At 42.3% G+C, this 14,202-nt stretch overlaps 1 protein-coding gene across 1 annotated transcript in view; it reads right to left on the reverse strand.

Moving 5' to 3' along the window:
• LOC135885297 (prolyl endopeptidase FAP-like) overlaps positions 1-14,202 on the reverse strand; it is a 59,694-nt gene that overhangs the window by 302 nt on the left and 45,190 nt on the right. The window contains exons 20-25 of the mRNA XM_065412951.1: positions 13,213-13,407; positions 10,277-10,331; positions 5,493-5,592; positions 3,272-3,336; positions 2,274-2,346; positions 1,925-1,998 (exon numbers count right to left, since the gene is read on the reverse strand). Of these exons, the coding sequence (XP_065269023.1) occupies positions 1,925-1,998; positions 2,274-2,346; positions 3,272-3,336; positions 5,493-5,592; positions 10,277-10,331; positions 13,213-13,407 (562 nt within the window). The remainder of the gene's footprint in view (positions 1-1,924; positions 1,999-2,273; positions 2,347-3,271; positions 3,337-5,492; positions 5,593-10,276; positions 10,332-13,212; positions 13,408-14,202) is intronic.

A 14,202-nucleotide genomic window follows, 5' to 3' on the forward strand; every position in this document is an offset into this window, starting at 1 on the left:
TAGCCACAGCTGGGCCGCGCCCCAATCAGGCCTCAGCTGGCCCTATATAAGAGGCTGGGAGCCAGGAGCCTCTCTCTGCCTTCAGAGAGAGAAGGGCCTGGCTGTAGCAAGCTAGAGATAGGGTACCTGAGTGGAGCAGGGCTGGGGACAGGCTGAGGAGCTGGGGAGCTCCAGCCTGAAAAGCCCCAGGCTGTGGCCTAGTGGAAGGCCAAGGGGTACTGGGGGTTGCAGAGGGCAGCCCAGGGCTAGGCCAAGGCAGCAGGTCCAACCCAACCTTGCCTGTGATGAGTGGCCTATACTGCAGTCTGCCCCAGGGAACGGGGGCTAGTTGGTGACTGGCAGTGGCCTTATTCTGAGGTGAGGTAGGGATAGTGGGTGGGGGTTCCCTGGGGAGGGGAGGCCCTAGTACTGAGGGGTACTGCCAGGGGGCAGCACCCCAGATACAAGGGCACCGGGGTCCGGGAGGGACACGGGGGCCAGAGGACAGGCGGATCACCGGCCTGCAGAGGGCGCTCCAGGATGCTGGAAGAGCTAATTCCCAGAAGTCACCAGCAGGAGGCGCCGCAGGGGTGAGTCCGCTCCCCTACACAGCCCCATAAAGGTTGCAAGGTGCCTCACAAAGGCAAATGGGCAGTGACTTGGTAGATCTTTGTTCTTTTTGTGTTAATTATTTTTGATCAGTTTTCATTATATTCATATTCTCATTGAACAAAGTTTCTAAATAATCTGATTTGTGAGTCAGAGTGGCTGCCTGGTGAGTTAGTTGCATCAAGCCAGAGCAAAAACACTCCAAGATGCCCTCAGGGACAAGAGTTCTTGGCATGTGTTGCATGTCCTTAGCAGTAGGATTATTAAGAAGACAGACTTGGCTAGCAATCTTTTACTCTCAACAAACAGCCCTTGCCTAAAAATTGTGGAGTTCTGTCCAAATCATTCAGCATTATATCCGTTCCATAGGCATTATATACAGCATCCTGAGAACAGTGAATTATGTTATACCTTGGAACAGCAGCAATTATTTTCACTTATTTTTTAATTGGACAACTTGCCTAAGTTATTTCCATCCAGGTATCATAAAGACACTCCGAAATCCAAATTTATTATTTTTTTAGGCCAGGTCCTTCTCGTCTCTGCAAATGCAACAGAACCAGCTTTTTTTTTTTTTTTTTTTTTTTTTTTTTTTTGCTGTATTGGTGGGGAATGCAGGATAACTGAAGTCCACACAATGGTCCATACATTTATGGAGTTCCACAAACCCAAGTGCTATGGGTGTTTCCGGTGTACTCGTGTGTGGGAGCTCATGGACAGAGGTAGGACAGGGACAAGGCTGGTGTATCTGTCATTAGCTCAGGACTGAAGGGTATAGAAGAAGCAAAGCTTGGCATGGATGCAATAAATGTTTTGTCCTTTTGACCTCTCTTTTACTCTTCATTCATCCCTTCCACCCTCCTGTCTGTTCTGTTCTCTCTGCCCCTGCTGCCCTGCATAGGCTTCCCTGACAACTTGTTCTCTTCTACCTCTGGACCTACTATCCAGATGCCTTGTTCCCTTCTCTGCGAGCATTCATCTTTGTTTGTGGCTGGCAGGTCCCTGAAGGCAGCTCCTCCTCCTCTTTTATTAGGTAGCAACAGCCTCAAGAAGAGCCATCTAGGCTGACTGCTCGTTCTTGTTTCCAGGTGCTGTTACAGGTCTCCAAGCTATTATTTGCAAAGAAGAACCTGACCATCTGTTGAAGCAGCTGGAAACAAGGAGCAGAGCCAGTGTCATTTGGCTAGCCAGTTTTCTGGGGCTACCAGCAAGTGTTCCCCAGACCACAAGCTACACTATGGGACTCACTGGGCTAAAGTGAGCTTCTTAAAAATGTCCCCAGATGTAAGAGGAATTACCAGCCAATGCTTAAAAAGAAAAATAGTCTGTTATCTACCATTGCCTGGAAATCCACCTGTGCGTTAACCAAAGCTTTAGAGATCTGTGCTGAGTTCTGGAAATGTACATTATCTAGAAAAAGGAACAGAACAAAAAGGGAAGAGTGGGTTATTAAAATCTGGTAAATACCAGATAGCTTAAAGCTACAGTGCATTAAGTTCAGTCCATCAATTATTGAGTGATACAGTTGACATTACTAACAATGAGTAAGCAACACTTTATATACCCTATGGAAATGGACCAAACATCTAAGTACTGACTCTAATCAAAGTCAAAGAAAGATGCTTAACGTTCCTCAAACAAAGAGGTTGTCGCTCAGTATTTGAACTGTCTTTCGTAAACCTCACCATCTGCTGTTCCGTGGATGAGAAGATATTCCACGTTTCGGAAATTCTCTGCTCTCGCCATCACAGTTGAATTCTGTTCAGGGGAAAAATGAACACTTCAGCAGCTGCAATTTAGACCACTTAGTCACGTAGGTAAAAGGCTTTCATTGCATAGTATAAAACTAACTGAATCATCATATAAACTGGCACTATAACGACAATAGTGATTATTTATTACTCTCTGGGCTTGGAACGACAGCCAGATATATTCTCTAGGCTTTTCCCAGGGCTAGTTGACACAAATCTCAGGCCACCACCCTATCCCTCCCACTGGCTGCAATGCCATTCCTCTTACGCCAAAATGCTCTGCCAGAGGAGTTTGGAATGAGACGTTTCTGCCATTTGGATGGGGTTTGGAAATGAGCATTAAGGGCCTAACCCAAAGCCTAATGAAGTCAGTAAGAGCCTTTCCCCTGACTTCAGTGGGATTTGGACCAGGCCCTAAATGTGTTCAGAACTGGTATGTATGTTTGTGGAGGGAATCAGGGGAATGAAAAGAGGATGGAAATTTCCTGTTAAACTGTTAGGAACCAGCAATGTGCCCCCATTTAGGGGCAATAATCTGATTACCTAGAGGGCTCGTGTCATTTCACCACAGTCTGCACAAAGCAGCTTGCATTCTACACCAAGTGATCCAACGACCAGTAATCATAATCATTTAAACCCATAACTGGTGGGGGTCCCCCCACCCAACGCTGAAGGTAAGCAGCAGCATCTGAACTAACCCTGTCTGTTCCAATGGGACAACAAGGACCCTTAAACATAGAATACTTAAGACTATTAAATATAGGAAAAAAGAGTAAACTGTAGGCAGATGAATTCCGTGCTAGTAGCTTTCACTGCTATAGGGCTGATACTACTAGGGCTAGAAGATGATTTCTCTTCCCCACTAATCCCTTCCTCCCTGCTAATGTGATTCTAAGTTTGAGGAAAAGAAATGCAATGAAGAGAATTCTTACTTTGTAGTGTTTGAGATTATCCGACTCAGTCGGAAGACCCATAAATCGCTCTGTGTAGATAGATGCTATTATATTAAAAAAAAAAAAAATTTAGACAAAATATATTCACATCTAATGGTTGAATACTATGAGTATGTGTTTAAACTACACACAGTTCCATTAATACAGCCTAAATGTATTACTTGTTTTAGACTAGTTCTGTGGCATCCATCACTGTAGTTCCTGGCTGCCTCACACTACACTAAAACTAGCTACATACAAAAATCATTGATGAAGATGAATTGATAAACATACTGCCACTTTATCTGCCCCTGCAGAAATAGGTCACTCTGGGTTGGGTAACAAAAGGGCTGAGCAAACAGGTAAGTTGTGTACCATGACCTGAGAGCTATCAAATGTAAGCTTTGGCAGTCTACCTGGAACACCCAGTCCCATAGACAAAGGCTGAGATCGCTTTAGCTAGTAGGATAAATTCCAGGAACCAATACCTAGAGTAACCCAGCATACATCTACTGCCACAAGGGGACACACAAGAGAGACTATCAAGAGCTTTATTGTAACCAACACATTACTTTATACTCAGAAGCAGGGAAGAGTCCCTTAGGATTTCATCCTGGTGACCCTTCCTGTTGAATGTGTATGCAGACACTGTGGGAGAATGGGAGACCTAGGCTGTGGTATAAAACCCTATGCACAGGATATTCAGGTCTTTGTCCGTTTTTCACTGACACCAAACGCTGTGGTTTCTTTGCTTTCTTAGTCTGTGACTGACATAGGGACATAGGTGAGAGCAAACCTCTCTGCATCTGAGACTTTCAGCTGGGGCACCTTACTGCTTAAGGGCCCACTCAGGACACCTTTACAAGTGATCTTCTATGGCTGCCAGGCTGTTTAGTGAAATGTGGGTGGTTGTTTTGCTGTGGAGTTCTTACTGTAATGTGCACCTCAGAGTTCAGGAGAATGGGGATCCGTGAGCTGGAAGATGGTAGCATTATGTCATTAACTGACTAGCTATGACTGGCACATGGATTTGGAGAAAGGATACATTTTACAGCCTCATTTCTCTCACTGGGGCAGGGTCTCATGCTTCCCAGTGGCAGAACCATCATTAAATAAAAGTTGCTGAAGCTCAATCCAGGTAGGAGGGAAGAGCAATTACTCAATAACTACCCTTTTGGGAAGAAAGGCTAAAAATTATTATGCAGCCATTCCATCTGCCTCTGCAAAGACCCACAGGATAGTCAATGATAGTTTATGGTCAGTGTGATCAGAGACTGCTGACAGATTTAACACAATCAGTACACACATCTAACTGTGTCTAGGGAGAAATAAATAGTCAATCTGTGTGCCACATATACGTTTGTAGCTCATCTTGGGGGGGCTCATGGAAATCTGTGGAATCACAATACAACTGCAGTTGCTGCAACACCACTTTTTCAATAACTTTCTCCAGAAAGGGGAGGTGGACCATACTGGGCAATAACAGATTAAGCTGTGATGTCACGGGCAATTTTTTGAGCAAGAGTTTTCTCACTGCTTGCATAATGGTGGCTGACACCTTACCCTCCCAACTACAGTGAGTGTAGTTACATGTAATTTACACCCACTGTAAGCCCCCTGTACACGGTCAGTGTGATGTCAAGGATGCTTCGAGTAAATGAGAACCCAACAGACAGAGGGTATATCTAATGCAACGTGATGTTCAACTTGTGTGGAAGAAAATGGGGGCAGTGGTTGAGAATCTTCATGGGAAGTCCTGCTAGGAAAAATGTTTAAAAATACTGGAGATCTGGTACAAACGATTCCATCTCAAAGGCAAAAAATTGTCCTTCAGAAATATTTTTATGAGCTGCAAGGATAAGTGACTTCTGGAAGGGATAATGTAACCAGAGAGGGGTGACTCCCTCAAAGTTGTCCGCTCAGTTCAGTGGCAGACTTAACAAGTAGTTCTAGGAAGCCCCATCCAGCACATCACTGAATGCATATGGGATGCATAGGGGGCTTTACAGATTCACAAATGAGATTAGCAAACCCTCTGCCAGAACACAGTATTTGTTCCAAAAGGCTGGGTGCAGCTATTGGCAGCAGAGAAAGGATTAAATACAGGCTTTGAGGAATTTTATTTTGGTGATGACAATTTCTTTTCTTAAGGTTTCAAGTTGTCGAGCTCTTGCAATAACGTGATGCTTTCTGAGTCAGTGTTTATGAAATGTTTCTATACCATAATATTCCCAGCTGGAGACAGGAGCCACTGCCATTCCACATTTAAATACTCCACTGCCAGATCCAAGTGCCAGAGAAGTTACATATCCACCATAGGACTGGAGAGAAATCACAGGCAGGTTAATACTATGCAGGTAGCTATTTCTTTGTTCTCTGAGAATCCAAGTAACAAAACATTACATTCAAAGGAAACATTTGCTTTAATAGCATGGGGGCAAAGCAACTAGAGGTTTTACCTTCACCAGCATGAACTGAGTCTGGCTGACTCCTTGTGAGGAATAAAAGGAAAAGACAATTCTATCTAATCACTTCATCTCTTCCTACCATCTATGTTACTGCTTCATTGGGGATCCTGGTTCAGGACAATCCCAGTATTCCTCACCTACTGAATTACCTAGCCAAAAGTGGAATTTTCTGCCAAAAATTTTTTACATTGAATCAGCCCATATGTGAGGCCGTGGACAACAAGTTGTGGAAGGCTATGGATGTTGGCTTTAAAGCAGACTACAATACCCCACGGAAAGGTCAGGCTTTTGTTATATGCCTTAACAATGTCCATGTGCTGCAGAGCTGCCCAGTAGAGCTGGTTGGAACTTTTTTTTCCTAGCAGAAAATTTTGATAGAAATGGGAAAAAAATCATTTTAGTCAAAATTTTCCATGGCAAAGTTAGACTTCTCAGCAAAAAATCCCAAACCAAAAATTTCCATCTGAAAAGCAAACATTTTGATTTGGAAATGCTGCTGCAATGCCTCATGGGAACTGTGTATCTCATGTCTCTATGATCCTCTATGGGCCAGGCTCCCTGAGCAGACTACATCTCCCAAAATGCACCACAGTCTCCCTTCTTGCTGAGTTACTATGGTGTATTCTGGAAATCCTTGATAGTGGCGCATTATAGCAGATGTTGTCCAACTAAAGGACCTGACCCACAGGGAGAACTGGGATAATGAGGCATCCAAACTATCATTCCCATGAAGCACTTCAGCAACATTTTTGAAAATAGATTCCCACCCCCCCGGTTTTAAGTGTTTGTGTTTCCAACAAAAAGTGGAACTTTTTCATGGAAAAAAAAAAACTTTTCACAACAAATGTCACAGTCAAAAACCCAATTTTCCATCGAAAAACAGTTTAGACAGAAAATTTTCAACTAATTATACTAACTAGAAAGCCTGACTGGACTGAAATTTGTGTTTTCTCAGCAATAGAGAGAATACTCTACCTTTGTCTATCCCTATATATTATTCTGATATGTTTTCTTCAGGATTTTTGGATTCTTTTCTGCAAGGGTGAGGAAAATATTCTTGCAACTCATTAAAAAAACTGACTGAAGTTTCCCCTCTGTCTTAATAAGCTAACTGCTGAGGTAAACAAAATAATTTTACGTTCAAAGGAAGAGAGAGATAGGAAACTTTTATTTATAAGATGTTACTATGTGACTTTTTTTTTTTTTTTTTTTTTTTTTGGTATTGTTTCTAACAGACTGGGGGTCTGATAATGAGTTACAGGTACTAAGCATTTCTCAGATTCAGATGCTATTACAGGAATGTTGGGGATGGAAAGTATTAAGTAACCTTTGAGTATTATTTATTACTCCACTCAAGATTGGAGAGAAAGGACCTTCATTTAGGCCAGGATCTGGCCCCATGTCATTCGTACTCTATTTCATTCAGCATCAAGTTTCAGTTCTAAGGCCTCTAGAAAACAGAATGACTCCAGTCTCTGGATGTTAAAGACCAGAAAGTGGGGCAGCTGAGTTCTGTTTGGCATCCTATCCAAATAAAGAAGCTTAGAACCTGATGCCTTAGTATTGACTACCTCAAATACATAATTGAACACGTGATGGCCAGTCCGCATGGTTGCATAATTTCCTGTTCCTGAAACCCACCCACCCTTCTTAAAGGATCAGCTGCCAGCTGTCAAAACTCTGTGGGGCAAGCAATTCCTCCACCTCCCTCCTGCTGCTTGTTCCTGGCCTGACCCTCAGGCTGGGAACCAGCAGGGGAGAATTAGTTCATATTTGGAGAGGAGGCAAGGGGAAGAATCAGCCTGGAGTTCGGAAAGGTTCTGTGCAAAGAGGTGGGGCTGGCAGCTGAGACCAGTTGATACTGAGTGTGTAGGCATTTGGTCTGCTTGATAGGGATGGGGGGAGCAGAATGTGTGACTGAGGGAGTGTGAGCGCTTGGATGAACAGCTACAGAGGATAAAGGATTTCCATTCTTTCTGGAGGAGGGGGGAGTAGGAGCCAAAGGGGCTTGTTCAGAATCCTGCAGATGAGCATTCTCATCCTCTGTGTTCAAAATATAAAGGGAAGTTTAGAAATTAATGAATGTATTGGTTTTAATCATATTGCCTGTCAAAAATAAAGCAACTCTCCACCCCCTTCTAAATAGTATCCAACTTGAAATGAGTGAGGAATAACTAGAAGCAACAAATAAGGATATAGCAGAGAACTTATGAAATTATTTTTCAGCTAACTTGAGGGGAATTTATCCAAATCAGAAATCAGCAGAGCAAGGCCAGAAAATAAGGAACCAGCAGTAGAAAGATTACTGTGCTATCGCAGGTTAAGAGGTAGAGTTTGACGCCTGAATTGCTTTAACAGTCTTTTACAGGCTTTTGCTGTCCAGGAGAGATTGGTGAGTCTGAAAAAGTGAAAAACATAATGCCTGCCAACACATACAGACTATGAATAGGGACATTTAGGTACAAAAGAGGAATGCATTTTCAACTCTATTGAAATATATTGGATCTCTAGAGGCTTTTTGGTGGACTGAGTGGGAAAATGACAGCTTCCTCCTTAAAATATAAAGACTGACTGCTTGTGCAATAGTGCCATTAGTTTAAGAATGCATCTAATGTTGGACCATGATATTTCTGACCTGTCAAATGTCATCATTTGTACGGTTGCAGTGTTGGTCCTAGAATATGAGAGAAACAAGGTGGAGGAGGTAATACCTTTTATTGGACCAAATTCTGTTGATGAAAGAGACAAGGTTTTGAGCTTACACACCTGAATAAGAGCTCTGTGTTAACTCAAAAGCTTGTCTCTTTTCACCAACAGAAGCTGGCCCAATAAAAGGTATTACCTCCCCACATTGTCTCCATCATTTGTATGGGAAACTTGTAATTTTATTTATTTAAATAAAATGCATCTTGTTTTAAAAAAAAAAAACACACAACTTTTTTTCTGTTCAGAAACATAAGGATTTGCCCCCAAAATATTAAGTGTTATATCAGAATTACCTACTCATAAATAGAGGTATCATTTAATTATATTTTACTGCATTGAATTGTATCTAGGTGTTTTGTATTGGTGTATGATCACAGTACCTAAAATATTAGTTAATATAAATTTCATACAAAGCTGTTAGCAGCCCTGTTCTGATATAATCTCATATCAGCCACTTTTGTTTGCTACTGTTCAACTGAATCTTCAAGTTCTGTCCTGTAACGTGGTTCTAGGTAAGCTGCTCATGGGGCAACTGGGCCAAGGAAAAACAAAAGAAAAATTAAACGACGACTGACTAGAAGAATTCTGGCAAAAAGACAGTCTGTTTAAAGAGAATGAAACTAACTCTTTTTGAAAGATAATCAGAGAAAAATGAACATTTATAAATAGCAAAACATTGGAAAGAATCAATTAATTGGTGGCTAATGTCCCAAAAGTGTTCTAGCTACTGTGGTCTGTTACTGTTGGGCCACTGCTCATCCTTTACTCTTAAACACTACTTTCAATACCAGGATCTTATCTTGAAGTTTGAATGGTAACAAAGGGAAAGACAATAATTATAATTGTTTCTTTCTCTTCTGTTAAAGCCAGATTCTGCTCTAGAAATCTGACCCTCAGGCACCCTAAGATATTACTCAATGTAAGTAGGGCTGGCAGAATCTGGCCAATAGGAGGTTAGTTTACAATTATGTCCCTTTAAAAATGAAGCACAATATAACAATAACAAACAATGGAAGATCCCCAGTACCTCCTGGTTTTGACTGGCCTAGAAATGCAGTGAGAATGACTTTCCTTGTGTATTTCACTGGTCCTAAACCCAATCAGGAAGAGCAAAGGCACAGGAAAAGTCAAACAAAGGCAAAGAAGCTTTTCCAAACCTCAAAAGGTTTAGATTTGATTCAAGTTCTAGCTGATGATTTGGCCTCATCCAATGTGCTTTGCCCATCCCTACTTGGAGTCCCCAGCCTTCAGAGTGTGCAGCCCTCAGCCTTGTACTTTTTCAGTAAAAGAAAAAATTCTAGTTTGGGAAAGAGGTTTGGTGCACTTTATTTTCTCTGAAGTTCAACTCCATGCACTATTTCCAGGCCAGACAAAAATCAGGAAGTACCAGAAGTCACAGTGATGCCAAAGTGAGTGGTTTCAGATCAAAGGGATTAATGGGATTCTGTTGGGTTTTTTTAATTTCAGATCACATAAATTCACACTTCTTGAATTTTGATGCGAGTATCGTGTTCAAACAAACACCATTATTAACAGTGAAGCCAAATGAAATTTCTGAGCTTTGCCTGGTTTCAACCTAAAACTATATTTGCAGCTGAGATCTACTCAAAATTCAGCCCAGGCCTTCCTGAAAAATCAGTATAGGCTTCTCAAAAGGTTTGAAAATCCTCATTGAATCTGATTTTTAAAAAATTTTTACTGTGACAAAAGTTTAGAGAAGTAGCTTTAGAGAGACTTTGTGGAAAACAAGGAAGAATTTTAGAAAACACTAACGGCAGTAAGATTAAGAAAGGTAAATAAGGAAATACCAAAAACAACAGCAACTACTTACCCAGCCCCATATTGCTATTCTTTTTTCATCAATAAAACCCATTTCTATAAATTTTCTGTTTAAAAGAAAAATCACAATTATAAAGCCATTCTTATCACCCAATAGGATTATTTACATTACATTTAGTTAATAAAAAAGAGGTCAAGCTTCTTTCATGCTTCCCAGATACATTAGGGTACCACTCAGAACAGAAAGCATATCTGATTTCTGCAAAGGACCAAGTAACAGCTTCATGGATTTTAAGGGACCATTATGGTCATCTGTTTGACCTCCTGAATTAATGAAACACCCTTTAGTTTACTTTTTACTCTTAATCTTTAAACGCACATTTATTTTCATCTATGTAGAGAGACCACGGCATAGCTGAAAGCAATGCTTAAGGAGCCCAGTGGGAGCACTGATCACAGCATGGAAGAGTAATTAAAGAAGATACACTCAGAAATCATTGATACCCCCTTTGGCCTTCATTCCTGACTGTGTTCCCAATTTAAATCTATCTATCTATCGATAGATAGATTTAAAAGGAGCTAATAAGATGCATACACACCAGTAAATGTATCTCCTGATCTTTCATTATTCTTACTCCTTCTCCCATTATTCCATTCACTCTTTTCTTAATGCCAGCCTTTGCTGTGTTGTCACTAACATCAGGGCCTGATCTGGCAAGGTGCTCAACATACTCAACTTTCAGCAGTGCTCTGTAACTCTCCGGAGGTGCCTTACAGGACTAGGTCCTGAGGTTTTAAACTACCCTGCCTTTTTATTTGTCTGTAAAGTGTCATACACACTCATGGCACTGTAATAAAAAATAACAAGGAAAAGTTCTTCCAAGGCTCCCTGCAGATGCATGTTATAAAGCTCAGAGAGGAGGGAAGGGCTATGCCTTACTCCTCTGTTTGATCATCAAGCAGCTTGAAGGGAAAACCAGATCACTGGCGTTGGGTTTCCTGTCTCTGCATCCCATTGCAATGATGCAGTCTGCTGAAGGTTTGTGCACAGGGACATCTTCCCAAAGAAGCCACTTAGAAAAAAGTTGTGTAAATGGGGTGAATTATCAGTGCAGATCACAGCACACAATAGGGTAAAACAGGGAAGAAGAGGCAGGAGGAGGGAAAAGACAAGAAAGATTAAAAACTAGTAGGCCAAGGGCAACTCCCCTGTCCCTTTCAGCAATATAATCTCACTCTTCTTTCTCTCGGCCATCTTCACATCCACATTTAGAGGAAGCATAGTGACAAATGCACCAAATAGGGCCAGATTCACCCCAGGGTCTCTACCAGCAGCTACAAACTTTCCTTTGCCAGGAAGCCCACACAAGTGGCCAGAACCACATCCAAATTAGGAGGTATTGACTGGGAGGGACATGGGATGTGGGCTTCCAGAGGGTGCACTAATTCAGCACAGTTCTGCTGCAGCCTTCACGAGCTGGGCTCCTACGTTTAAAGCACCTCTCTTCCTGGGAGCAGTCCCCCAGCAGGGTGCATGGCCCTGGCTGGTAAATCTGCCCCATAGTCTTGGGACAGACTAGCAAAATAAAGCAGAAGCCATCCTACACACACACAATGTAAAATGTGTGTAGAGGCTGGCAGTGAATTGGGGAAAGTTTGCATGGAAAGTCTGTGGTAATTTCAGCCATTCCTTTACAGGCTGTCAGACCAGACTGCAGCTGCAGAAGCACCTTAGCCTCACTGTGTCTCTGACAGGTCGATTTTGACCCCTTTCATGTCGGAGTGTCACTTTAGAGCAATAACAGGTAATTTATAACTTTGATGATCTCATAAAGTGAGTGATTATGTCGCTGCGATGTTTCAGGAAAGAAAAGCAAATAACAGATGACACTTAGAAGCCTGAAATGATAAAACAGGTAGTCTGCTTCAGTCTTCAATGAAAAGGATAATAACACCACCATACTTAATGCAATAATAGCTAAGGAGGAAATGTAGAGATCACTAAGCAGAAACAGGAAGGAAGAGATAAGGGTACTTAGAGGCAGTGCTCTCAAGCACATAGAGCAGGGACATGGGTGTCAGGGCTCCTGGATTCTATTCCTGGCTCTGCTATTCACAGCCAGGTCTATCATTTGGGTGGGGCACCCATTCCCCCCGCCCAGCCTCCACAGCACCAAAAAAGTCTGCCTAGATACCAATCAGCCCCTTTGGGGCACCTTCCCCAAGACAAAATTAATCCCTCTCCCCCCACAACACAGCTCCCCTGGGGCTGCACACTAACCCTCCTCCCATTCTAAACACCTGCTTTGGTAGTGCTGTTGTATCTTGTGACTCTGAAATCCCAAATTGAGGCTTCTGAGACCCTCAGTCATCCTTTCTGTCCAGAGGCTCCATTCAGGAGGGATATATCTGTTTGGAGCACTTGCAGTCTGGATAACTTTGATGCAGAGCAGCATGGGTGGGAGGAATTGCAAGAGGTTGCTGTCAGCACCTGTTGCCCCAGGCACTCTTGTCATTTCTTGCTACCTTGGAATGACAAGGAAGATGGGTCTTGTGACTGAACACGCTCTCTGATAGTCTAGAAATGTGGGTACTGTTGTACCACAGACTTCACATCTGACTATGGGCAAGTGCTTTCAGATCCTAGGATTGAAGGCATTATGGACATGCACATTATTACTCTTAAAGAATTGAAGTAGCAGTATTAAGTGCACCCTTTATAGTGATTATGTATATCGAGTGATGGGTTCAGGGGATACCACATGGGTACCATGTACCTCTAATTTTTGCTCTCCATGAGTCCCATCTCTTGTCTTGCCTACTGGAGGCAATGAGGAGCCCCAATATAGATTTTCATTCTTAGCATTTACCAGCCAAGTGGTGCTCAAAAGACCTTGAAATGCATCTACTAATCTGTCTCATGGACCACTGCTTCAGTGTTGCTTAACATGTGGAAGGGATTCTATTGAATCCTACTGTGATACTCACTTCGCTGCTGAGATTTGGTCCTCAATTTCATAGACTCCGAGTTTTCGATATACTGCATGTAGCATTTTGTCACCTTGAAAAGCTGTCCCTCTGCCATCCACAAGAGCAACAATAATTTCCTCTCTGCTTGCAAGATAGGTTATCCAGCTAATCCCAAATGTATGCTTTACATTCTGACTGCAAGGTCCTCCATACCTAAAGGAAATATTCGCAGAATCTCAGATTTAGATTTGGTGGATGATCTTAAACAAAGCATTTATTAAATACAGGACATGAATAATGGAATAACTAAAGCTTAAACCTCAGATCTTATTTAATATAAAAGAAACTTCTTGAATGCATAGCCCCTGGTGGGCAGCCTAACAGAATCTTAATTCTGGAGAGGGGAAATTTCTGGAAGTGACTGTAGTTATACATGTGTCTCATATTTTCCCTGCCTATCTTCTCCTATAAGGCAGAACAGGCTCATGGTATTCAGTAGACAGAAACAATCAGACCTTTACTGATATAGGTGTGGGACTTTGCCAGATGTAATCCACTTCAGTTCAGGTTGATCCATTCGATTTGGCCCAAAATGGCCCATGGCTGCAATGTCCCAGGAGGAACTCTGAGAAGATATTATGCCTCAAAGTCACAATTTCTCCCCTCTCTGCCTTGTTCTGGCAGAGTGAATTACCTCACTCCTTGTTGGGATACAGTTGACCCCACACCCCTCTGCATCTGGATTGATAATCTGACCAGCAGTGAGTGGGGAAGAGGCAAGGCCTCCTTTCCCCTTTGTGCCAATTTGCTTACTAAGGGGAATATCAAGTGAGCAGCCCCTGCTTTCTCCCTGATACCTGGCATCATAGTCTGAGCACACCTTACTCAGCTGAGCAACACAACAGAAAGGGCTTTACTCCTTATACACTTGAATGAAAGCTGGGGATAATCTCTAGCCCACAATGTTTACATTTTTTCTTCTTAGCCACTTCCAATAGGCTCATATCA

This window comes from Emys orbicularis, chromosome 11 (genome assembly GCF_028017835.1).
Source record: "Emys orbicularis isolate rEmyOrb1 chromosome 11, rEmyOrb1.hap1, whole genome shotgun sequence".
Taxonomy (NCBI): domain Eukaryota; kingdom Metazoa; phylum Chordata; order Testudines; family Emydidae; genus Emys; species Emys orbicularis.